General features: G+C 46.9%; 1 protein-coding gene across 1 annotated transcript in view; it reads left to right on the top strand.

Annotated features, from left to right (window-relative positions):
• Positions 1-20,590, top strand: part of LOC105472903 (sushi domain containing 6) — a 104,371-nt gene extending 83,781 nt beyond the window's left edge. Inside the window, exons 3-6 of the mRNA XM_011726484.3 lie at positions 9,026-9,223; positions 10,227-10,365; positions 14,282-14,709; positions 16,565-20,590. Of these exons, the coding sequence (XP_011724786.1) occupies positions 9,026-9,223; positions 10,227-10,365; positions 14,282-14,709; positions 16,565-16,590 (791 nt within the window). The 3' untranslated portion in view covers positions 16,591-20,590. The remainder of the gene's footprint in view (positions 1-9,025; positions 9,224-10,226; positions 10,366-14,281; positions 14,710-16,564) is intronic.
• Positions 20,591-26,980: the final 6,390 nt, after the last annotated feature.

The raw sequence follows: 26,980 nt of genomic DNA, 5'->3' as shown, positions 1-26,980 counted from the left end.
TTAAGTAATGGGACTCCTGCCTGTTTTCCGGCTCTCACCACAAATCCACAGCAGGAATCTGTCCCGATGCAGGAGTTTCTGCATGGACAGGATGATCTCTAGCCCCTAACACCTTGTGCAGTATCCAAAACCACAGTGGTTGCGGGACTTTTGTGAAGGAACCTTGGGGAGGTAGTGAGGCCCGCCAACTTGAGACACATTTGTAAATGTCAGAAGAGATCTCAGAGGTGATCTGGTTCAGGGCCTTCGTGGATTGAAACTGAGGCCCAGAGTCTATGGGCAGTACCTAGATTGTCCTTGTCACTGGACTGTGCTGTCTGACTCCTTGACAGATTATGGGTGTGGCAGAAGCCTGGCTCTGAGACCCTCTGATACTGCCCAGTGCTGTGGAGTGGGAATACAGCCTTCTGGGGTTCAAATCCTAACTGTGCCACCCACCTGCTGGGTGAAATTGAGCAAGTATCTCAACCCCTGGCTCAATTTGCTTATCTGTGTAATGCAGTGTTATGTTTCTAGAGGGTTTTTTGTGAGGCTTAAATGAGTTGCACATGTAAAGTGCTCAGATAGTGCCTGGCCTATAGTCAGTGAACGCGAGCTGTTATTATTAGGAGGCTTCAGAAGAAACCTTTTGACCGTATCAGATGTGATCACTTGTTTTTTCTTCTTTGTATTTGTCTGGAATGCTCCAATTCCAACTTGCCTGGGAGGCTTTCTTTAGGGGAATCACCTTCCCTTAGAAAAAGACTGTTCAAACTAGGGTATAACTTTCTTTTTTATGCTGTATACAGTAGCTGGATGTCTCCAAAGCTGCAGGCTGAGCACATCAAAGGGGGAAATGAGCCACAGAACAGAACCTGGCAGGTTTCCTGATGCCCTGCACCCCTCAGCAGGCCCTGCTTAACTTAGTGGCCAGGCTTGCAGCTTAGAAGCCAGAGTTCCTGGTGAATCCAGCCCTGCCAATTACAAATGTGTGGCTTGAGGCAGATCACTCAACTCAGTTAAGCCTTATTGTCCTTATCTGTAAAGCAGAGAAAATATAGTACCTGCTTCATGTAGAGAGAGAACTCAGAAGAGTACTTGGCATAGGTAATAAACTATCTGTTCGCAAGAATTACTGTTTTCCTTATCTTATGTCCCATACAAACAAAAGTATACATTTAAACACCTTTGTTCTCTGTATTGACCTTGCTTTTTCTCTGGATCTCTTTGCTTCTACAAACCATTGAAGATTAGAAGTAGAAATATAACCTTTATATATAAGAAAGGGTTTTGAGAATAAGCACATAAACAGTGCTTTTCTAAACTTTAAGAGACCCTCCAGGAGGCTGAGGCAGGAGAATGGTGTGAACCCGGGAGGCAGAGCTTACAGTGAGCCAAGATTGTGCCACTGCACTCCAGCCTGGGTGACAGAGTGAGACTCCGTCTCAAAAAAAAAAAAAAAAAAAAAAAAAGAGACCCTCAGTGCTAAATGCCTCCTCCTTTCCACATCTTCAGCCTCACATTTCATGCCCTGTGGTGTGGTTCTGAACCTTTTCCACTGTTTTCAGATCCCCAGACCTATCCTCTTGACTGTTGGCCAAGGACTCCTTCACTGAGACTCTGCTGTCCACTACGATAGCCACTACTAGGCAGCCGCATGTGGTGACTGAGAACTTGAAATGTGTTTAGTCTGAGTTGAGATGTGCTATAAGTGTAACCGGAAAGGGGTCCAGATTCAGACCCCAAGAGAGGGTCCTTGGATCTCCCACAAGAAAGAATTCAGGGCGAGTCCACAGAGTAAAGTGAAAGCAAGTTTATGAAGAAAGTAAAGGAATGAAAGAATGGCTACTGTACAGACAGAGCAGTGTGGCATGGACTGCTCGACTGAGTATATTTGTGGTTATTTCTTGATTATATGCTAAACAAGGGGTGGATTATGCGTTAGTTTTCCAGGAAAGGGGTGGGAATTCCTGGAACCGAGGGTTCCTCCCCTTTTCAGACCGTATAGGATAACTTCCTGTGTTGCCATGGCATTTGTAAACTGTCATGGCTATGGTGGGGGAGTGTCTTTTAGCATGCTACTGCATTATAATTAGCATATAATGAGCAGTGAGGACACCGGAGGTCACTTTCATCACCATCTTGGTTTTGATGGATTTTGGTCAACTTCTCTGCCCAACCTGTTTTATCGGTGTGGTCTTTGTGACCTGTATCTTGTGTCTCATCCTGTGATTTAGAATGCCTAACCTCTTGGGAATGCAGCCCAGTGGGTCTCAGCCTCATTTTACCCAGCCCCTATTCAAGATGGAGTCGCTTTCATTCAGATGCCTCTTATATAAGTGTACAGACTACTATGAGAAAAAGAATATAAAGTATCTCATTAGTGAATTTTTATTTATTTATTTATTTTTTTTTGAGACGGAGTCTCGCTCTGCCGCCCAGGCTGGAGTGCAGTGGCCGGATCTCAGCTCACTGCAAGCTCCACCTCCCGGGTTCCCGCCATTCTCCTGCCTCAGCCTCCCCAGCAGCTGGGACTACAGGCGCCCGCCACCTCGCCCGGCTAGTTTTTTGTATTTTTTTAGTAGAGACGGGGTTTCACCATGTTAGCCAGGATGGTCTCGATCTCCCGACCTCGTGATCCGCCCGTCTCGGCCTCCCAAAGTGCTGGGATTACAGGCTTGAGCCACCGCGCCCGGCCTCATTAGTGAATTTTTATGTTGACTACATGTTGAGATGTAATCAGTCATGTATTTTTTCATATGTTGGGTTAAATAAAATATTAAGATTAATTTCACCTGTTTCCATTTATGTGCCTAATTGGCTACTAGAACATTTTAAATTACATCTGTAGCCATGTTATATTTCTTTTGAACAGCTTTGTGCTAGGTTTATGATTTCCTTCCATTCCTTCCTCCTCAGTTTCTACTTTTTCTTATTTGCCTCAGGCTCTTAACCTTCCTGGGTGCAGATGAATGATCATCTGGCCAGAAAGACACCCCAGGCTATTAGAAAAGCTCATATTTGAGCATCTTGTGTCACATTTAACACTTACATTTCATTGGTTTAGGGTAGAGTTGGCTGTGACCATGTCTGTCTTCTCTAGGTCGTAGGCTTTTGGCGGGGCATGGTTATGTTACCAGAAAGAGGTCCAGATCCAGACCCCAAGAGAGGATTCTTGGATCTCACACAAGAAATGATTTAGGGAAGTCCATAGAGTAAAGTGAAAACAAGTTGATTAGGAAAGTAAAGGGGCTGGGTGCAGTGGCTCACGCCTGTAATCTCAATACTTTGGGAGGCCGAGGCAGGCAGATCACTTGAGGTCAGGAGTTCGAGACCAGCCTGGTCAACATGGTGAAACCCTGTCTCTACCGAAAATACAAAAGTTAACCGGGTGTGGTGGCACATGCCTGTAGTTCCAACTACTCAGGAGGCCGAAGCAGGAGAATTGCTTGAACCCATGAGGCGGTGAGCCCAGATCTTGCAGTGAGCCCAGATCGGCACTGCACTCCAGCCTGGGCAACAGGGCCAGACTCATCACAGACAAACAAAAAATGCACTCTAGATAATTTAAATGTAACCTTCCCCAACTCAACCCCAATCCCTTTGAGGCTGCACGCATGTCACACTGATCTTTATATTCCCTACTTTCCACACCTTGTTTCGTAGGAGCTCAAGTATTTGTTCTGTTTGTTAAATTGAATGCTTTGACCCCATTTTGTTCTGTTTGTTAAATTGAGTGCTTTGACCTTGGGGGCCTTTCTTGGAGGTTATTTTGCTTTGCTTGTTTTGGAATGTTGTAAAAATTTGTTTTGTTTTAATTTGCCTCCTCCTTCTGAAAGGCTGGCCTGCAAAACCAACAAAAGCAGGGAACCTTTAAAAGGGCTGGTGAGGGTCCTCAGCACTTAGTTTCTGCTGAGGGTGTCAGGCTGAGGCAATGGAGGTGATGGAAGTATCAACTAGATCATTTTGCGTCTCATCTGAATTGTTACCAGGGTGGACTTTGACTGAATGCCTACCGTGTGCACTCCCTGTGCTCACTGAAAGCCTAAGTGGCTGTGGGACAGAATGGAAAGCAGAGGAAGCTAAAGATAATTCATTGATTTTTTTTTCCCCCCTGTAAAATTGTCTGGCTTTCTCCTTTTCTTTTTAAAATTATGTGACACTGCCACATCAGTTGAGTTCATTGCCTTCCCAGAGTTAAGTATGGAGCTTCCTTCTGCGGACCTGGAATTGTCAGAGAATGATCCTGGTGCACAGATCAAGACAGTTTCTTGCCTAGACTGTGGCTTCTGGAAGCCTTTGGGCAATTTCTTTGCCATGTGAGTTTTGCTTTTTTTTTAGTGTTCTTCCCAGGCATCACTGAGAGGGTCCTCTTCAACACCTGCCGTTGGCCAGGACTCTGCTCTTGGTCAAGAGGATCGTATTTTTTCACGTGTTCTTTTTCTTTTCTTTTCTTCTCTTTTTTCTTTTCTTTCTTTCTTTTTTCTTTTCTTTTCTTTTCTTTCTTTTTTTTTTTTTTTTTTTTTTTAAACAGAGTCTCACTCTATCGCCTAGGCTGGAGTGCAGTGGTATAATCTCGGCTCACTGCAACCTCTGCCTCATGGGTTCAAGCAATTCTTGTGCCTCAGTCTCCTGAGTAGCTGAGTCTAGAGGTGTGCATCACCACACCTGGCTAATTTTTGTATTTTTAGTAGAGATGGGGATTCACCATATTGACCAGGCTGGTCTCGAACTCCTGACTTCAAGTGATCTGCCCACCTTGACCTCCCAAAGCGCTGGGATTGTAGTTGTGAACCACTGTACCCGGCCTTTTCACATGTTAGTGTCTTAAAATGACTTGCCCTTTTTTTGGGGGGACCCTTTCTTCTTAGGTCTCCTTATTTCTTCTTTGAACCTGGAGCAGCATCTTATGACATACTTCAACTTATTTCTTTTCTATGACCTTCATAGATGGGCATAAAAGAATTTTTGTACTCAGTTTATTTTGCCATACTGAAGTGGTGTTGTCTGAACCTGAGGTTCATTGCCCCACAGCCATGGAAAATTAGGATGCAGACACACCAGAGTGAGGTTAAGAGTGGAAGTTTTAGGCCGGGCGCGGTGGCTCAAGCCTGTAATCCCAGCACTTTGGGAGGCCGAGATGGGCGGATCACGAGGTCAGGAGATCGAGACCATCCTGGCTAACACGGTGAAACCCCGTCTCTACTAAGAAATACAAAAAATAGCCGGGTGAGGTGGCAGCGCCTGTAGTCCCAGCTACTCAGGAGGCTGAGGCCGGAGAATGGCGTGAACCCGGGAGGCGGAGCTTGCAGTGAGCTGAGATCCGGCCACTGCACTCCAGCCTGGGCTACAGAGCGAGACTCCGTCTCAAAAAAAAAAAAAAAAGTGGAAGTTTTATAAGCAAAAGAAAGAGAAGAGCTCTCTGCATAGAGAGGGATCCCAGAGAAAATGGATTGCCACTTCTGCAGTAAAATGAAGAAGGTTTTATAGATGAACTTGAGGAGACCATTTACATAGGGGAAGAAAGATTGGTTGGACCAGGTGTGCCATTTGCATAGTTGTAGAATAGCTGGCTGTCCCACCCTAATCTTTTGTTATGCAGATAAGTTCTCTACCTGGTGGGCACCATGTTGCCTGGTCCTTACTGTACACGTGGTGACAAAGAAAAGGGAAGATGGAGCTTCCACGTTGAACATACCTGGCTTCCAGGTAGCCCTTTTCTATTGGCACAGCTGCTGGCATTCACCTGTGCAAGCTTCCAGCTTGCTTATCTATGCAGCTCGATTTTTCAGGCTGCTCTTTGTTAGAAAAGAAATGATTTTGAGGCTGCTTTTCCTTAAAAGGGAAACCTTGCTGAGGACTCTTTTGCCCTCGCTATCTGCCTAAATAATTTCTTTCTAGCTCCTGTATCAATACTAGGATTGCTATAATGTTGACATAATCTAAGGGGTCTCTCTTACCTCTAGTACATCAAATTATAAATTTGCTTTTCTTATAATGCTACCCTTCTCAAGAACCTTCAGTGGCTTCCCCTTTTCTTTGACTATAATTATAAATATCTCCTTTTGCAAGGAAGGTCCTCTACAAGATGATTTCATCACTCTTCATGTTATTTTTTTGGACTTTTAAAAAATTATTCAACCCAGCCAAACTGGGCTACTTGCTGTTCTCTGAACTTAACCTACATTTTCCCACTTCAGTGCATTTACTTCAAACTATCAGCTCCCTTCCTGATGAAGTGAAGCCCCATCTGAAATGCTCCTTCCTCGGAAATTCTTTTCTAGGCTCCCCTATTCCTGCTTTGAACTTCGTCTCTTGTGGCACAAATCACATTATTTGACATGTGTTAGAATAAATTTGTATATAGAGTATCTTTGGAAGAATGTGGTAGAAACTGGTGCAGTGCCTTTGAAGAGAGGAACCAAGTGACCAGGGGACAGGAGAAAGGCTTGCTTTTCACTGTGTACTCTTTGAATTTTATACCGTGTATGTTTCCCATGAGTCTGTTTTCTTTGTTTTGTTTTGGTTTTTGGTTTTTGTTTTTTGTTTTGTTTTGTTTTTTTGTATAAGTATTTTAAATAACAAAAACCTGATCCCTAAAACATTACAAGAAAATACTGGAGAGTATGTTTATAACCTCAGAGTAGAGAAAATGTCCTGAAACCAGAAACCATAAAGAGAATGATTTTTTAAATATATGTGTGCACTTAATGGTCATATCCCTATTTGGCAAGAAGGACCTGAGGTGCTTATATTTTTATCCTTTTTCAGAGCATAGCACAGTGACCCCCTACTCAGAATCAGTAAGTATTAGTTGAATTGAAATGAAACTGAATTGCAAGTCACTTCTTTGCAGGCCTCACTTTTTTTTTTTTTTTTTTTTTTTTTTTGACTTATCATGAGTGCTAGGTGACCTCCAGGGTCCCACTCAAAGATTCTGTGGAGATGTGCACTTTATGGAAAGAGATACCCAGCGAAGCAGGAGTGGCTTTAGAATCAGCAGCTCTTCCCCTGAGACTATCCTTCCCAGCACATTGGACTTGTGCGTGGGTCCTGCCTGCTTTCAGGAGCTGCCCTGGGGTGCTCAGCATTAATTATGCCGAGGAAATGAACCAATTAGACACAGTCCAGGGAGAGCCAGGGAGTAAGTCAGGGAGATCTGTGGCAGGCCTGCTGCCCTGAACAAAAGAGGGAAAGCGTAAAGGCTAAAGCAGTTTGCGGAGGTTTCTTTGGAAATCTAGCTGGCCAGTGCTCTGAACTACTTAGCCAAAGTTAAAGAGCACCAGAAGGAGTGTTTGTGTTTGTCTTCCTCCTGTTCAAGACCCTGGTGGTGGAGTAGAATAGGGACAAGTTGGGTTCTTAGAGGGGACTCGGGGGAGCTTACTGGGGCTCATCTCCTAGTTTCAGAGAAGCTGCCAGACTTCTCTGGATCCCTGTGGCACCTACCCAGCTTTGTTTTGTTAATAGCATTTTTTTTAGTGGCATCACCTAAAAAAAGAAAAGAAAAAGTGTCTTTTCTCCCCATCTCAAGTGATAAGCAAGTTGAGGGTAGGGAGCCATCATCTCTTTTTCATTTGGTGTCCGCTCCCCAACCTGGCTGGCAATCAGCTTGCTTAACAGCCATTTGTAGATTGGAAAGAAGTGGCATGGGTGAGAGAGGCTGTGAGCGCACAGCCGCAGGGTGGTGTGGTCTGCCCATCTTATGGATGAGAAACTGCCTTATCTTGGACAGTCAGGCACTGCGGTGTGACTCCCAGTCACTCCAGGCCTGTTAGAGGAAATGAGAAAAAGAAAACGACCGTTCTTATTCTCATACAGATGTCCTTGTGATATTCAGGATGGGGGCAGGGTATTCGTCAGCAAAATTGAATTTCGTTTAGAAAACTTTTGGTCTTTAGTGCATTCATGGTTGCCTGGCCATTCTACCTCGCCCAACATTCCAAACAGTGATTCTTTAGTGCCCCCACTTTTACTGTTTTGGCTGGTAATGCCCAGCAGTCCACCACCTGGGGACTTCAGTTTTGCAGTGTGTGTCCAGAGTGGAATCAGAGGCTGTCCTTTTCCTCCTCAGGGTCACTCAGACCTTCCAGATCCTCTGACTTACCATTCCTGCAACTTGTCAGCGTTCCCACCACACCTGGGCACTGCCTGCCATCTCCCTAACCAGTTTCAAGAGGGCAAAGGGGAGGTAACCTTGACACCCATACCCCTTAAAGGCCGTGCCCCTCATGGGGTAGAAGCAGTGTCTGCTAGTGGAAAGAGCAGAAGTTTAGGATCAAAAGATTTGAATGTGACCCCAAGCCTGATATTTACCCTGCTATAAGCTTGGCTAAAAGTCACTTAACTTTTGTGGCCCTCAGTGTCTTCATCTTCAAAGGAGAGTAATGATAGCTGTCTCACAGAGTTGTCAGGACAAATAAGATAGGAGGTGAAGGTGCTTTTGAAACTAGGCAGTCCTGTATATCAGTGAAAAATGTGGGATTTATTACGGGATAAAGACAGGTGGTGCCATTGACTACTATAGTCAGAGAATGGAAGATGCACAGGGGGTTTGGGAAGCCTCCCAGGGAATCCATCAGAAATCCCCTCTCAGGCCAAGAGTGCATGTTTTTATTATATAATGGAGTCTTTTCTGACATTGATAGTGGAAACAAGGCCAACATTTTACCTCCTTTCACTCTGATTTATTGTGTGTGTTACAAGCTTTATTACATAATACAGGCTTTATTAAAACATATTATGTCTAGATCTCTATAGGTTCAAGACTTTATAGAGTCGGCTGTTAATTTATGGATGGAATTCTCTTAAGGCATGGTGGGGAGGGAGGGGAAATGTTGCAAGCAGCCACACTTCCCCTGTTGCCAGTGTACTTCCCCTCTTGTCAGTGGCAGCCTGAGTTTCCAGGGTTTGGTTAACAACTCCTCCAAGGAAAGGGTTCTTTGCTCCTCTTGTGTTTCCTGTGGAGGCCTTCAGAGCTGTGTCACTGAGAGCAGACTCCTACTGTATACCTCACCACTGTACCCCTGCGCTCTCCCTGTCTTTGCAGTGTGCCCCCTACCACCGGAGCCAGAGAATGGTGGCTACATCTGCCACCCCCGGCCCTGCAGAGACCCCCTGACAGCGGGCAGTGTCATCGAATACCTGTGTGCTGAAGGCTACATGTTGAAGGGCGATTACAAATACCTGACGTGTAAGAATGGCGAGTGGAAACCAGCCATGGAGATTAGCTGCCGTCTCAACGAGGGTCAGTCTGGCAGTTGGAAAAGGGATGCTGCTGGGGTTCTGCTTTCTGTTAACTCACAGGACACAATGCATGCTTCCTCCAGAGCACCCTTTGCTGTGGTGCAGCCCAGCCCCGTTTGATGCTCTGCAGCCTCCCTTTCTTGGGTCTTCATGTCTTTATGGAAGATACTTGAGGTTGCTGGTGCATGTCCTATTGCATTTCATTGAGCCATCTGCCGTGCTCCGTAAAGCCCCTTTGATGTTCCAGATCTCGTTCGCCTGACCAAGTGCTGGTGATCCTTGGCCATGTTCTGCTCTCACAGTGAGCACAATGCTAATACCTTCTCTAGTGTCTCTTCGATTTCATTTTTCCTTGAATGGAGCTACAGACCAGCTGGACAAAAGACTTCCCACCCTTCCTGCTTCCTCCTGTCTTGCATGACAGGAAAAGCCAACTGCAGGAAAGTGTGCCACATGCCCATCTTTGTGCTTCCCACTCAGGCTTCAAGACCAGAGCATGTTTAACCCACGACACCCCACACAAGTGGGTGGGAACCAACCTGAGAGTTACAATTAAAGCTGTGGATCTTAAGACAAGGTTTTATTACAGCCCAGTTTCTGTAAACTAATCCTGCCACTTGGGGAGAACATAGGTAGAATTTAAGATGGTGGAAGGATGTGCCCAGTTAAATGGTCCATGTTTACAAACTTGCTTTTGAGGATGGGATCAAAGTGGTTTATAAAGGTAAAATCTCTAGTGTTAAGTGAGTTTATGTATCAGATGGACCTCAAAGATTGGAAGTGAAGGGAATTTTTATTCAGGAAACAGGATAGGGAAATGGTCCTTTTCCAGGAGAACTGTGTATATATAGGTCATTGTAAGCTGTTATTCCTGAAATGACCCTGTCCATAGGATGTCTATATTGCCTCATTCAGGAGGCATTTGACAAGATCAGCTGTGGGGCCCGTCAGCTGTTTTGTGTATTTGGGTACAAAACCCTTCTGATGATGGCTTGTTTTTATAGATAAAGACACCCACACATCACTTGGGGTCCCCACGCTGTCTATAGTGGCTTCTACTGCCAGCTCCGTGGCGCTCATTCTCCTCCTCGTGGTGCTGTTTGTGCTGCTGCAGCCAAAGCTGAAGTCTTTCCATCATAGCAGGTGAGCCCAGTGGCAGAGCTGCTGTGGGACAGGCAGGTGCAAGCATCACTGTGGGGGCCAGTCTTTGGTGGAGGGTTGCTGGTGGCCTGCCACTCTGTGGGTCTGTGTGTGTCCAGGGAGTGGGGAGGACCCTGCCACGTGTTAAACTCCTAGATGTGCCTAGCGTTGTGCTTATTGCTTTGCATACATTATCTTAATCCTCATAGGAACATTGCAGATGAGGAAATTGAGGCTCAGAGAGGTTAAGTTATTCACTCAGGGTTATACCTCTAGATGACAGCAGAGCTCAGAACTGAAGCTGGGCGCAGTGGCTCACGCCTGTAATCCCAGCACTTAGGGGAGGCCAGGGTGGGCGGATCACCTGAGGTCAGGAGTTCGAGACCAGCTTGACCACCATGGCGAAACCTTGTCTGTACTAAAAATACAAAACAATTAGCTGGGTGTGGTGGCACGCACCTGTAGTCCCAGCTACTCAGGAGGCTGAGGCAGGAGAATCAATTGAACCCATGAGGCAGAGTTTGCAGTGAGCCGAGATCGCACCACTGCGCTCCAGCCTGGGAGACAGAGTAAGACTCTGTCCCATAAAAACTGAAATCTGTTCAATTCCAAAGCCATGTCATTTTGCCTACACCAGTGGTTCTCAAAGCGTGGTTCCAGCAGCATCAGGATCATGGAACTTGTTAGGATCAACCAAATGAGAAGTTCTAGGGGTGAGGCCCAGTGATATTGTTTAACAAGCTGTCCAGGTGATTTTGATGCACACTTAAGTTTGTGAGCCACTATCCTGTACTCTTGGTTCCCAGTCCTGGCTGCAATATAGAGGCACCTGGGGGAGTTTAAAAACAAGTATCAACACTTGGGCCTCCATTCCCATTCTGATTTATTTGGTTTGGAATGGAACCCTGGCATTCACTTTTTATAAAAAACTTCTCAGTTTTTCTGTGCGGCTAGGATTGAGAAGCACTGCACCACACTGAGGAGAAACAGAGGAAGTGGATTTTCTTGCCTGCCTTTATCAGTTTCCTTTTCCAGTCTAGTGCTTTAGCCACAAGTTGTCTAGGGGCGGGAGCATGAAGGGTGGGGCTGATGGTGCTGGCCCTGCGTGGATTCCCAATGATGGACTTTTCTTCCAGGCCATTGTGGCTTCTGCAGTTGCTTGGCCCTTCCTGGCAGTTCCTCATTCCCTCTTGAGGAGTAACATTTTTTATGTATCTTCACAGTCCTTCATCAGTCACTGTTATAACTCACAAACATAAAAGGCCAAACTAAACTGCAGTCAGTAAAATGTTCCAAGTTTGGATTTACAGACAAGGACCAGGCTGGATTTAATCTCTGTGTACTATGTGTGATTTTCTTTCTTTTGCTTTGTTTTTGGGAAGAGGCTAGCAGTTATTTTTAAAGGCTATTAATTAATAGGATGAAGAGAATTTGAAGGGGATTGTTTACTTGAAATAATCAGCTATTTCCACCTAAAGTCAAACTGATTAGTTCTGCATCTCATCTAAATTAGGGAGTTTTCCCCCCACTATAGTTAACTTGTAAGTTTGTTAAAAGTAACTGGCTAGTTTTGCTTGATTTGAGGGAAGATTTGGTTTTCATTGTAGACCCCATTTAAATTTTGTGCTGTGTACATATATTACTTTTTAAGCCAAATACTATTTTGAGTAATAAAAATCAAGCACATACCCATGTATACACTGCTTTCTTTTTTGTCTTTTTCTGAGACAGGGTCTCACTAATGTTGCCCAGGCTGGAGTGCAGTGGCGTGATCACGGCCTACTGCAGCCTCAACTTCCCTGGGCTCAGGTGGCCCTCCCACCTCAGCCTCCCTAGTAGCCGTGACCACAGGCATGTGCCACCATACCCAGCTAATTTTTTTGTATTTTTTGTAGATACGGGTTTCATCATGTTGCCAGGCTGGTCTTGAATCCTGGTCTCAAGCAGTCTGCCCACCTCAGCTTCCTAAAGTGCTCCCATCAAATTTTCCCTTCCTTCCAAAACTCTCTGCCACTTCTCTCCTCTCAGAGTGTAGGTAGCACAGATTTTACTTCCAAGAGCAGGTGAGGAAATTGAGAACTACTAACAGCAATCTAGCAACAATGATATGGTCCGGCAGCAGAGCATCTTTATTTCTTGAAGTGATGAGCTGAAAGGACACAGCATCACCTAGGATTGGCCTGAATCCAGTCCTGAGGAAACTATTAGACAAGTCCAGATTGTGGGACATTCTTTGAGACAGCTGGCCTGGACTCTTAAAAACAAAAAAGTCAATGTAATGAAAGAAAAACTGGTGGACTGTTTAACAGTTTAAATGAGATGAAAGAGACAGGACAATTAAATGCAATACATGATACTTAATTGGGTCCTGGATGAAAACAAAGAAGACTGCAGCTGAAGTAGAAATATTTTTGGATAGTTAGGAAAATGTGTATTATTGTATTACACCAAGGTTGAATTTCTGGGATCTGATAATGTAGTTATATCAGAAAGGATACTTTTAGGAAGTATATGTTAAGTAACGTCTTCACCTTACTTTTAAGGTTCAGGGAGAAAAAGGCATATTTATGTGTATAACAAAAGTGATCCCCAAAAAAGGTATCTGCATGACACGTATGATGTTGAATAAAAGAAGCCAGAAACAGATATATACTCTCACAAATTTACTTTGTTATCCCATTCAAGTAAAGATTAAAAATATGCAAAACTGTCTGGGTGCCATGGCTCGTGCCTGTAATCCTTTGGGAGGAGGAGGTGGGAGGATTGCCTGAGCCCAGGAGTTCAAGACCAGCCTGGGCAACATGGAGAAACTCCGTCTCTACAAAAAATTGGCCAGGCATGGTGGTGCATGCCTTAGTCCCAGCTACTTGGGAGGCTGAGGTGGGAGGATCACCTGAGCCCAGGATATTAAGACTGCAGTGGGTTGTGATCACGCCACTGCACTCCAGCCTAGGCAACAGTAAGACCCTTTCTCAAAAGCAAAACAATTTTTTTTATTTAAAAAAATATGCAAAACTAAACCATAGTGTTGAAGGATTCATGTTTAGGTAGTAGAACTGTTAAAATAAAAAGCAAAGAAATGATTTTCATGAAAGTCTGGATAGTGGTTACTTTTTGAGGCAATGGGAGTGATTTTGGGACAGGTGTAAAGGGTCTAGGGTCTGGGCAGTGTCCTTTTTCTTGACCTATGTAGGAGTTTTATACCAGTGTTACTTTTGGAGTAAATCAGCTAGCTGTACATAGATTTTTCATGTGTTCTCTTTTCTGTATTTGTGTTCTAATTTTTTAAAAAGTTTACAAAGTTAAAAAAAAAATCAAGCAGTATGGCTGAGTCAGAACAAAATTATTGTGATTTCTAGTCCAGTATCCCACTTTAAGGCCATAGTGCTTCCCTATTTTTTTAACGGCTTTATTGAGATATATTCCACATACCATACAATATACCTATTTAATGTGTACAGTGAAGTGGTTTTTAGTATATTCACAGATATATGCCACCGTCATTCTCTCACTTTCTTATCTTAGCCATGCTCAATGAATGCTTTTATTTCTGGGTCTCTAGGCTCCTAGTTTTTCCACAGGGCAAAAGGGCCAGGTGCCTGTGTACCCAGAGGTTAAGAACACAGTTTTTGGAGGCTGATGGAACTGGATTCAAATCCTGGCTCCATCCTTTACCAGCTGTGTGATCGTGGGCAAGTTAATTAACTTCTCTGAGCCTCATTTGCATTATTGGCGAATCCCTACCTGAAAGGGCTGAGGTGAGAATCCAGCATGATAAGATGTTTAAAATTCTTAGTGCTTTGCCTGTTACATAGTAAGTGCTCGAAACTGGTGGCTGCTGCTATTGTTATTATTATTGTACTTGTTTATCTGTGTGTTTATTCTAATTCATCCTTTGTCTTTTCCTCCTCCACTCCAGGCGTGACCAGGGAGTATCTGGGGACCAGGTCTCCATCATGGTGGATGGAGTCCAGGTTGCACTACCATCATATGAGGAGGCTGTATATGGCAGTTCTGGTCACTGTGTGCCACCCGCTGACCCCAGAGTACAGATTGTGCTGTCAGAAGGGTCTGGGCCCAGTGGGAGGAGTGTGTCAAGGGAGCAACAGCCGCCGGACCAGGGGGCCTGCTCCTCTGCAGGTGGAGAGGATGAGGCCCCAGGCCAGTCTGGACTATGTGAAGTCTGGGGCTCTCGGGGCTCAGAGACTGTGATGGTGCATCAGGCAACCACCTCTTCCTGGGTGGCCGGCTCAGGGAACCGCCAACTGGCACACAAAGAAGCTGCAGATTCAGAGAACAGTGACATACAAAGCCTTTTATCCCTCACGTCAGAGGAGTACACAGATGGTGAGTGGTCTGAGCTGAACATGAATTGTTAGCTGCTTAGGGTCCTTGCTGGGAGTGAGGAAGGACTGTGAGCCTCTCTAATAATTGGTATATTTTTAGCAAAAAAAGATAGTACCTGGGATATTTGCCTACATAATAGAATTTCACCCTCAGAGTACTGAGTAGGGCTTTGGGCTCTCTATAGTGAGACTTTTCACTGTTGCCCGTGAATTCTGATCATTTGGAGTCTCTAAGGCCATTCATGGTCACAGAGCCTTGCTAAATCAAAAGATAGACAGCTTGTTGGAGTTGCGGATGGGGTCTGTCCTCTTGTTATAAATGTTATGTTCCTGAAAGGTCGGGAGTGACAAGGAGGCATAGGTTATTTTACGGAAAAATGAGAGCCTATCCAAAGCAGACAGCTGCTGCTTTCTGAACAGGAGTGTTCCGGGTACTATGCTAGTTCGTTTGCTTGCACTATCTCAGTTAAACATCACAATGATCCTAAGACATAGGTGTTTATTGACATCCCCATTTTACAGCTGAGGAAACTGTGGCTCAAAGAAGGTAAGTCACTTGGCCCACTTGGTAAATGGCTGAGCTGGGATTTGAAGCCAGATGCTGCCTTCCAGCTGGCTCTAGCACCCTTGTGGCAAACAATCATAGAATGAAATTATTGCCTCCTGATGTTTCTGCCTTTGCCAGAGCCCAGTTTACCTTGGGCTTGAGTCTGTCACTTTGAAAGCTATCTTTAAGGTAAATCCCAGTGTGGTTCAGGATGAGACTAACCCTAGATGCCCCTTTCTACAGTGAAGACTTGTACACTCAGAAAGCTTCCCTAAAAGAGCCTTAGAGGAAACTTTATGCTTCCTGGGTATCCTGGGCATAGTAAATGTCTAAGGTTTAGAATATCTGAAAGCAAAGAAGTTGGAAATTATTGAAGGCAGATCATGTTTATGGAGCTTCCTGGTTATCAACAGCTTGCCTTCCTTTTTCTTGGTTGGCCATTAAAATAGTTGACCCAGGTTTGAATCTGGAAGCCAGTAACCCCACAGTCAGCCACATATATTGTGAGATGTGTCTAAGTGTATATCATAGCCCTTACCCTCCCAAGGAGCCAAGGTGGGGCCCTCCTCTTCCTCCTCTTCCATGCTACCTAGCTTTGTTTTTTGTATTTAACAAGCATTTTGAGAGGCCATCTTGTGCCTAACGCTGGATTAGGTTTCAGGGGTGATACAGAGAAAATATGAAATGTGCTATCTTCCTGCATGGAGTATCAGCCATTTGGGAAGATGGTGGGGCCTATACTCAAGAGATAATAGAACCAGGAATTGTAGCATCTATGTCAAAATGAGGGGTTCAGAAAACAAGACCCAGAAGTCAGTGAGTTCCTTGCAGGCCATGCCTGAGCTGTTTGGGACTGATAATATCCTAGGAAGTTGGGAGCTTGAGGCCCACAGCATATGAAGAATCTGAAACCAAAAGAGGGGAAATGATTTATCCAAAGTCACACAACTGGCAGATTGCTTTAGGAGGCAGTGGGACTTCACAGGGCTTTGTAGCCTCATAGGGTGGAATTAGGAGAGAAAGGGAAGGGACTAGACCAGCAGAGCTAAGGCAGAGAGCAGAGAGGAGGGTGGTTTGAATACCAGGCTGAACATTCAGTTTTGTTTCACATAGGCAGTGAGAAAGATAAGCTAGAAAGTCATAAAAAGGAAGTAGGGAGTTTTTGCCTACCTAGAAGTGTATGAGTGGGACATTTACTTTCTTTAAATTATGGGCTATGTGGGATAGCCCCTAATTTGCAGTGGGGTCGAGAGTGCTCTGGAGACCCACACGAGGTAACCACTGTGCTTTTCTTCTGGTCTTCCTGCAGATATTCCACTGTTGAAAGAAGCATGAGGGCAGCGGCTAGCCTTTCCTCTCTGCGAGGTTCTCTCAGCCCTTCCTCCCTCTCCCTGTGGGATTGAGCACCCTGTACTCTCCAGCCACCTTACCTGGATACCTGAGCTGCCACCTGTGTACCTGTGTATCTCTGAGGGCCCTATAGGCCCACCTTGCTGGAAACTCAAGGAAGATTCTCACCATCTGCCTGTTGGACAGCTAGAGGAATTGGCTCTTTGCCTGGCCCAGCCTTCCCGTCTGTTGGAGACATATTTGAATGTGCTGGATCGAACCCTCCCTTTTCCTAAGCCTCTGGGTCCCCTCCAGCCAGCTCTTTGGCAGCAGCCCCCACCAGCTCCTGTGGGCCTGAGTGCTGCTGTGTTTACTTGTGCCTTTCCCCCACCCTGTCCAGTTTCCCTGTCATGCAGGCTTGTTGCTGTCCACAAGCCTTAGTGGCTGCACTGCTGCCCCCTGCCACATAGGGGGCCAGGCCTGGGTCTATCCTGTTTCCTTTGAGGGCTGCCCCTGCTGCCCTTTGCAGGAGCAGATCCAGGTGTGAGAGCTCTTGAGTCAGGAGTGGCAGAAGTGGCTCTAACTGGGGTGAGAGTGTAGTCCCTGGGCTTGCCCTGGGTTGACCCTGGTGGCACATTTCCTTGGCCGAGGATGGAAGATTTGGAAAATCATGCCCAAGCTGGCCCAGGACCCAGCCATCTGGCCCAAAGGCGCAAGCTCCTGGCCTTGTTGAGTTGAGTGTTTCCAAGAAGCATCCAGAAGATCCCAAGGGAGAGAAGGAAAATGGCTGATAATGATTGTCTTCCTAATATGCAAGTTCTCACTTCCTACTTCCAGCGTCGGCCTTCCTGGCCTTGTCTTTTTTCTGTTTCCCTGGAGTATAAGGGGAAGTTGCATGCTGCCTCCTGGGTTTTATCCCAGATAGCTCTGGCTTTCTTGCTACCCACAGGGGCCTGGGGCAGGAAGGAGAGTTGCTGAGATGCCATGGAGTGCCCATCTGGTCACTGGCAATCTAGCCAGGTTGCCCCTTTCTGGGTTTGTGGTGACGGAGGGGAGGCCGAGGGGCGCAGACTGAGTCCCCGGGTGGCTGCAGGCAGCTCTAGCCCAGTCCTGAGGATCCTCCTCACCATGGTCACGTGCCTTAGTAACTGTGCCCAGGAAGTGGCCTGCTGCTTGCTGTGCTGCTGCTTTTCCTACTCCTGCCCTTCCCTGCCACCACTCGCATGTCACGGCTGACAAACGATTCCTTGTCTTCCCTGGCCCCCTGGGGGAAGGGCTGAGAAACAGTCCATGTGCACCCTGACCTTACTGGCCTGAGGTGGGCAGAGGGGTGTGGAGTAGCCTGGAGTACAGGGCCCTGGGGGAGGAGCCCGCTGATGAGGGGCACTCTCCCATAGCCATGTGTTGAATGCTAACTAGGCTGGGGTGGACGAACTCTGCCAGCTGCTATCATCTTCAGAAGATAGACGCAGGAGTAAGGAATGTTTGTTTCGCTTTTTTCTGAAATTTTCTGAAGCACTGTGGCTGGGAAACTTCGAAGCGGACCCTGTGCTGCATGTCTGCTCCTCCCCTGAGCCTCTCTGCTTGGGGGTGGTAAAAATAATAAAAATCCCAGTATATTTTTCAGTACCTTACCTAACAGGGTTGGCTCCAGGCGTGGGTGGCCTAGAAGATAAGGGGAGTGGTCTTCTCCCAGCCTGTTACCCTCTTGCCTCTTGCCTCCGCGCTTACACACGCACTTTACCACCCAGTCATTCCCTGGCCTCTTGCTGCCACTTGTAGTCTTCCTTCCTTCCTCTCAGGGTAAGGGCAGTGCCTGCTGTGCCTGTTGGCCACTCCCACACTTCCCCTCCCCCAGGAGCCCTCATCTGCTGTGCTGAGTCCAGGAAAGCATAGTTAGGTAGGGAGCTGGTTGGAGAAGGTGCTAGAACCAGAAGGCAGATGAGACTAGCATTGGCCCACCTGGAGAGGTGTCCCTAATGGCCCCAGTCGCCTTACCACACCCACAGCAGTGCCCTTGTCTTCCTCCAAAAAAGAAAGCAGGGACAAATGGGGGAGGGGTGGTAGTCCGAAGACTCACTACTGAGCCTTCAGCTTTTGTTTTTCACTGTTTCAAAACCTGAATTCTATTCTAGAATGGTTTTAAAATGGAAGATCTTGCCTTTTTCTATCTTGTTACTCTGGGGTTTTTCCCCACTAAGAGATTGCACTTTTTGTTTGGGGTTTATTCAGCTGCATAGATGACCAGCTTGATCCCTGGTGAAATGAAAAGCCTTCCTTCTCCTGAAACCTCTTTCCGCCCTGCCCTCCACTTAACAACACTGAGGAGGGCAAGCCCAGGCTTGCCCACCTGGTAGGAAAGGAAATCAGAACAATGGGAGCCTTGGCTCCTCCCCTCCTTCTTGTCACTGGCTTTGATGAGGCCCACTTCCCAGAGGCTCCTGGGCCTGTGAGTACAGGAGCTCATTCTCCCCTCGCTGCTGAAGTCTGTGACAGCTTCTTCCCCCAGTTATTTCTCTTTCTTCCAAAGCAATTTCTTCTTAACCATCAGCCATGTGCTGCTATTTCTAGGGCTTCTGGGCTTTGTCCCTTACTGAGGGATTAGGGACTCCACAGCTGCCTTGAGGTAGGGCCTGGCTGAGAGACAAGGGCAGCAGCAGGTGGCAGGCTGTTAGAAGAGAGGCTGCCTAAGGAGCCCGGAGCAGGTGGAAACAGGTGGTAGAAACCGGCCACAGCCCTGCTTTCCCAGGCTCACCTCTAGGGCATTCCAGCAGAAGGCTGATGCAGGAGAATGGCCAGCACCAAAGGACATTTAAAAGAGTTTTTGGGTTTGTTTTTGTTTGTTTTGTTTTGTTTTGTTTTGCACACTTGAGCTGACGGTTTAATATCCTGGTGACTTGCAGTCACATTCTAATGACTTTCAAGGGCCAGAATATGGTGAAAATCACTTAAAATATCCGTCCCTTCCATGCCTTCGTTTAGCAGGTGGGCTCTATCTTTTGCCATTTCTGTATTTTATGTGCTGTGTTCCCGTTTCACTGGGTATGAACTGTGAAATGGACTGAATCCTGGCCACTTTATGAGTTTGGTTTTATAAGGCATTTCAATGTACATTCTATAAATACAAGCACTCCATTTGCAAACAGATCTTAAGCTAATATTTTCTTTCCCATTCATCTTGCCCTCCTCCTCCTCCCGCCAGCTTTAAAGTTCAGTGGAGAAGCCAGATGGCAATTCAGACAAAGGTATACTCTTCCTGCTTCATGGGTGGTGGCACGGGATAGATAGCTCTTAGCCCTTTCCCTCCCAGTCCCAGCTGAGCACTCAAACCACTTGGTTCCCACATAACATTGTCGCCTCCATTTCTGAGGAACATCCTTGCATAGAGAATGAAATATGCTGCAAACATTTCTGCATCCTTACTCCTCACCCCCAAAGAAAAAAAAAAGGCCTAGCAGGGAAGCAGCATGCAGGCTTCACAGCTTAATGCCAAGGACAGCGAGTGAGGCTGGGAGCTTCTTTTAGGCCTGCTGGGTCTCTAGGCTCTTGGAATAGGGACAGTCATTATTGGTGCCCCAAGGTGGGACTTGGAGAATATTTTGCTTGGCATATGTTTGGTCTGAATGATATAGTTGCTGGTTCCCTAGAGAGGAAAAGGTGGCAGGCCCAGCTTTGCTGGGAAATGGCTCTTAATTTCCCATTGAAACCCTAGTAGAATTGTGAATGAAAACCCCAAAGTTGAGCCCCTCTGCCAAGCAGCAGAGGTAGCAGAAGGGGATGCAGGGGCAAAGCACTCAATTGCCAAGCAAGGAGGAGAGATGTACGTGGGTTGTGTGGCAGTCCCCACACTCTGCCCTGGCTTCTTCAGGTTATCGCACCACTATGGAATCCTTTGCAGAATGGTACTCATGTAATGGTTTAAAACAACACATTCATAATCGGCTCTGTGCAGGATGTCACTCAATCAGTTTGGGTTTGCTTTATTTTATTTTATATATATATATATTTTTTGGTATCCTGTACATTGCAGTGGGTGTGAAGATAGTATTTTAATATTTGTACAAAGTTTAATTTAATTTTAATTGTTCTATGTATATAACTGCATTTCTAAATAATTAAAAAAAAGTTCTTATGAAGGCAATTATGGGAAATGTAATCCTTCCTGAAAGCGTTTGCAGAAACCTTAGATTGAAAGAGGATATGTGGGCCGGAGGTCATGGAAGGATGAGGCACTAGCTCTGTAGGGAGGGTGCCTGGCAAGAGGTGGAGGAGCCGGGATGGAGAGCACTTTGTGAGGCCAAGGTGGTTGGATCACTTGAGGCTAGGAGTTTGAGACCAGCCTGGCCAACATAGCAAAAGTCCATCTCTACTAAAAATACAAAAATTAGCTGGGTGCAGTGGTGCATGCTTGTAATCCCATCTACTTGGGAGGCTGGGGCCGGAGAATCGCTTGAACCCGGAAGACGGAGGTTGCAGCCAGCTGAGATTGCACCATTACACACCAGCCTGGGTGACAGAGCGAGACTGTCTCAAAAAATAAATAAATGTAAAAAAGAAGTCTTGGCCAGGCACGGTAGCTCATGCCTGTAATCCCAGCACTCTGGGAGGCCGATTCAGGCAGATCATGAGGTCAACAGATTGAGACCATGCTGGCTAACACAGTGAAACCCTGTCTCTACTAAAAATACAAAACAAAAAAAAAATTAGTCGGGTGTGGTGGCGGGTACCCATAGTCCCAGCTACTCAGGAGGCCGAGGCAGGAGAATGGTGTGAACCTGGCGAGGCAGAGCTTGCAGTGAGTCGAGATCACACCACTGCACTCCAGCCTGGGCAACAGAGCAAGACTCTTGTCTCAAAAAAAAAAAAAAAAGTCTTGGCCACCAAATCTTCAGTATGGTGGGGTGCGGGTGCTTGGGCAAGGGAGGGATGACAGCAAAGGGAGGTTCAAACCGGGCAGAAAGCCACCACGGCTTCAGTGTGGCAAGGAGGGCATTTGAAATGAGCTCACAGAATTAAGGCTTTGGATTATATTCCTGGAAAGAGCAGATGTCTTGGAGCAGACGGGAAGAGAGAAGGAACTGTGGTGATAGCTCCCAAAACACCAAGGGTTTCAGGAAGAAGGCAGTGAGGCCCAAGTTAAAATAAGGGAAGCATTCTATTTATCTGGGGAAACTATGGCAACAGTAGGCATTGCTGGCAATTCAGTGGGCAGGAGCAGTGAGGAGGGCAGGAACACAGGGAAAAGTGGTGGGAATGCATTCAGGAAAGCCAAAAGTAAAAGATAGCTGGCAACATGCCAGGATTCATGTTGATGCGAGCCAGTGTCTACTGAGTGCTTCCGTATGTACCAGGCGCCCTTCTAGGCTCTTGGCCTGCAGTAACTCCAGATCTGGCAGCTGCACTAGGGGATGGGCATTCTGATTAACCCTGACTTTGCAGGTGAAGAAGCAGGCTCAAAATAGTGTAGTGAAGCTTTATTATAAAGTCACACAGTTCTGAAATATGGAAATTGGGACTCAAACATGATTGTCTCACTGCCCAGTGTCTTAATATCTGCCTTAAAGAACACTGCGCCCAGCATGCAGGCTTCTTTATGTTGCAAGAACAGAAAACCCCACTGGCTTAAACCACAAAGCGCAGCTGATTCAACACCCAGCACCCCACTTCCAGGCTAATTCTACCAAGACTTGGCTTGAATGACATCATTTTCTTTCTCAGAAACTCTTCATGAGTCTTGCTTTATTGTTTAGAGTAGGAAAGAAATCACAAACCCTCAGTAGTCATTTGTTTCAAATGCCCAGTTTTACAGATGAGGGCACTGATGTGCATGGCTGTACTCTGATTTGATCAAGACCACACGGCTAGTTGGTGGCAGAGCTGGGCTGAAATTCCAAGCCCCTAGTCCGGGTCCAGTGTGTGTCCCTGTCCCACCATCTTCGCAAGTCCACTCTCTTCTGCTTGGCTTTGGAGCCCGGCCCCATCCTGTTCTCCAACACAGCTTCCCTCTGCCTCCTGAACACCCATGACTCATTGTGTCAGAGTATGCCAGAGTCACTGTGGCTTTCTTGGCCCTGAATGCTGCTCCTGGGGAGGTTGGAAGGAGGAGCAACACCTGAGGACAAACTCCTGTATTAGTCCATTCTCATGCTGCTATGAAGAAATAACATGAGACTAGGTAATTCATGAAGGAAAGAGGTTTAGTTAACTCACAGTTCTGCATGGCTGGGGAAGCCTCAGGAAACTTACAATCATGGGGGAAGGTACCTCTTCACGGGGTGGCAGGAGAGACAATGAGTGCCAAGTGAAGGGGGAAGACCCTTATAAAACCATCACGTCGGCCAGGCGCAGTGGCTCGTGCCTGTAATCCCAGCACTTTGGGAGGCCAAGGCGGGTGGATTACCTGAGGTCAGGAGTTCAAGACAAGCCTGGCCAACATGGCGAAACCCTGTCTCTACTAAAAATACAAAAGTTAGCCAGGTGTGGTGGCTCATGCCTGTAATCCCAGCTACTTGGGAGACTGAGGCATGAGGATTGTTTGAACCCGGGAGGCAGAGGTTGCAGTGAGCTGAGATCGCGCCATTGCACTCCAGCCTGGGCAATAGAGCGAGATTCAGTCTCAAAACAAAACAACCAAAAACAAACAAAACCCAGCACATCTTGTGAGAACTCACTATCATGAGAACAGCATGGGGGAAATTGTCCCCATGATTCAATTACCTCCACCTGGTACCGCTCTTGACACATGGGGATTATTACAATTCAAGGTGAGATTTGGATGGGGACACAGAGCCAAACCATACCACCTCCTGAGGCAGCCTAGGTATCTAGGGGAAGTTCTGAGAAGCTCTTCACTCCTTTCCTAGTTCCTTCAGATCAGGGCCTGGGCAGGAGGCAAGGAAAAGAGCCCCAGTATGAATAGGGAATACTTCCCAGAGTTCAAGACCTGGGGCAGCACTTTATTTTCCTTCCTGTCTTGATCTCAACCTGAGGCTGTGGCCCATCTGCAGCCTAGACTATGGAGAGGAGACTGGGGAAGGAAGACAGCTGCCTCCTTTATCACCTGCTTCCTCCTCACTGGGTGACAGGCAGCCTCTTTCCCCTGCATTGGAAGTGGCAGGAGAGGAGGGAGCTCAGAGGCACGGGTAGTGGCTGGCCAGAGGCACAGCTGCTGAATCCCCCACTCTGATAGTGGCAAGGCCCAGCTGAAAGGAGACTCCTTCTTTTCTCCACAGACTTTGGAATGGGAAGAAGGGATCACAGGGAGATTCTGAGTGGCCCAGTCCATGGTAGCCGCCCAGGGTGGGGGAAATGGCACTGTCCCAACCTTCCCCACTCAAGTGATCCCAGAAGCCAAGCTGCATATGGAGTGGGTCTCACGGTCTATCTTCAAGATGAGAGGTGACAGCAGCAAATGCAGTTGTGCCCCAATAGGGGCTTCGGTCTGGTGGGGAGCATGTGGGGGAGTGTCGGCTCCACAGGACATCTACCACACATCTTCCCATTCCCCAACCTTCCTTGATGTTTGCTGAGCACCTAATAGGTTCCCAGGACTGGGTAAGGTGCTTTAAAGATATTATTTTAGGCCGGGAGAAATGGCTCATGCCTGCAATCCCAGCACTTTGGGAGGTCGAGGTGGGAGCGATCACTTGAGGCCAGGAGTTTGAGACCAGCCGGGGCAACAGAGCAAGATCCTATCTCTACAAAAATTTTTAAAAATTAGCCAGGTGAGGTGGTTTGCACCTGTAGTCCCAGGTGCTCGGGAGGTTGAGGTGGGAGGATTGCTTGAGCCCAGGAGGTTGAGGCTGCAGTGAGCTATGATTGCTTCACTGCACTCCAGCCTGGGCAACAGAGCAAGACCCTGTCTCCAAAACCAAAAAAAAAAGAGAGAGAGGTGTTCTTTTACTCAATCAACTCAGCCAGTCTTACAAGGCAGATGTCATTGCCCTTTTTATAGGTGAGGACAGTAAGGCTCAGACAGATTCAAGTACAGTCCAAGACCACATAGGTCATGAATCCTCAGCTGAGCTGGGGTTTGAATTCAGGTGTGCCACTCCAGGCCTCTTCACCTCACACTGCTGACTCACTCTCCTCTTCTACTCCCCAGCTTTTCTCCCTGGGTTCACCTGACCCCTTCACACCTACTATCCTACCCAAGAATCCCTCTCGGCAATGCCCAAAGCCAGGACACCAAGCCATTTAGAAAAATGCAGTCCCAGGTGCTCAACAGTCTCAGCAGTCAGGATGGGTTCTCGGTCCCTGGAAAGATCAGGCAAAGCCAGGAGACCCAGGCAGCCCATGTCTCCTCCCTGGGCCTTGCTTCTGAAAGGTGAGGAGAACGCTCTGTATTCTCAGGTCTTCCCGCTTCTCCTTGGCACTAGAGCTGGGGGCACTTGCCAGGCTTTTCTCTTTGTTACTGAAAAGGGAATTTCATCTGCTGTGAACCTGGGGTGAGACATGACACATTCCCAAGTTGAGCCTAGGTTCGTCCTTCAAGCTGCCTGGTGATGAAGGAGCATTACCGGGCTTGGGGACCGTCCAATCCCACACCCAAGAGGCGAACAGCTGCTTGGCATTTCCTGTGACGCTCCAGTGCCCCTAGAAAAGGAAATTTCACAAGCTAGGAATGTCCTGAGCAGGCTGTCTGGGACAGTGTACACTGTTCTGAACCTGGGGGAGTAGATGATTCTATGGTTCTTCCTGCAGAGCTTTTGGCAAGTGTGAACTTCCCCCATAGCAGAGGTTTTCTGGGGGAGTAAGCAGCCCTGCCTGCAGCAAAGGCAGCCTATTGCAGATGAAGCATGCCAGCAGGGCTCAGCATCTGAAGGGACTGGGGTATGCGACGAGACTATGGCTCAACACAAATGCACCCAGCATGGGGGCTGCCCTGGCTTCTGGGGTTGGCCTCTTGAGGGCCTTGAGCAGCTGGGCTCCAGAGACTTTTAGGGACTTTTGGCGCTGTAGCCTCTCTCTGGGAAGCCCATTCCCCATTCCTGCTGCAGTCCTCATTCATTGACTCGTTTGCTAATTCATTTAACAAACTTTTATTTGTTGATTCATATTCATTTTGAGGACTTTACACAAAGCCTGCTGTTAGATTCTAGGAACATAGTGATGAACAAGACTCAGTCTTTGCCCTCAAAGAGTTTGTAGTTCAATAGGGGAGAAAGAGATTAGACAGCTTTCTAAAAGTTAAGGCAGAACTTAAAATTGAAACAAACAAACAAAAAACAAACCTATAATGATACACCAGGCCGGGCGCGGTGGCTCATGCCTGTAATCCCAGCACTTTGGGAGGCCGAGACAGGCAGATCACGAGGTCAGGAGATTGAGACCATCCTGGCTAACACAGTGAAACCCCATCTCTACTAAAAAATACAAAAGACTAGCCGGGCAAGGTGGCGGGCGCCTGTAGTCCCAGCTACTCGGGAGGCTGAGGCAGGAGAATGGCCTGAACCCAGGAGGCGGAGCTTGCAGTGAGCTGAGATCCAGCCACTGCACTCCAGCCTGGGCAAGAGAGCCAGACTCTGCCTCAAAAAAAAAAAAAAAAGATACACCAGAAAAGTGCTTGGGAGTGATGAGAAAGGAGCTAATTTCTTTAGGGTATGAGCAAAGATTCCCTAGAAAGGTGCCGCTTGCATTGGGTCTAAATTGTTGTGTTTCAATATTATTGATAGATAAGTAAGTAAATGAGGGGCGTGGGATGGGAAGAAGAGGACTTTTCAGGCTGTAGAGACCCATAGAAGCAAATGTACAAACATCTTTTTTTTTTTTTTTTAAGACAAAGTCTTGCTGTGTTACCAGGCTGGAGTGCAGTGGCGCGATCTCAGCTCACTGCAACCTCTGCCTCCTAGGTTCAAGGAATTCTCATGCTTCAGTCTCCCGAGTAGCTGGGACCACAGTCACCCACCACAATGCCCGGCTAATTTTTTGTTTTTGTTTTTGTTTTTTTGGTAGAGACGGGATTTCACCATGTTGCCCAGGCTGGTCTTGAACTCCTGAGCCTAAGCAATCTGCCCATCTCGGCCTCCCGGAGTGCTGGGATTACAGGCATGAGCCACTGCGCCCGGCCAGATGTACTAACATCTAAAATATAAACCACATGAAACTGCCATTTTTGCAGGTTTTTAAAAAAAAAAGTTCAGATATGGGCAATTTTAACCTAACATATAATTGTCTTAAGATCTGCTCAAATTAGGGATGCCTTTCTTCTCTGAGTGAGACTACATTTTAATTATTTTAATCACAAGAAGGAAATTCCAGGACACCCAAAGTGTCCAAAGTCTTCTTGTCCTGGAGCCTATGCCCCACCGTAACAGAGCACTGAGCGTAGCTGACTCTTTGGTTACCATGAGCCAGCTCCTGCCGGCTGACTGCGGGAGGCGTTTTGAGAAATCGC

This window comes from Macaca nemestrina, chromosome 7 (assembly GCF_043159975.1).
Source record: "Macaca nemestrina isolate mMacNem1 chromosome 7, mMacNem.hap1, whole genome shotgun sequence".
Taxonomy (NCBI): Eukaryota; Metazoa; Chordata; class Mammalia; order Primates; family Cercopithecidae; genus Macaca; species Macaca nemestrina.
The sequence above is the reverse complement of the archived record's forward strand: the minus strand, read 5'-3'. Positions and strand labels throughout refer to the sequence as shown.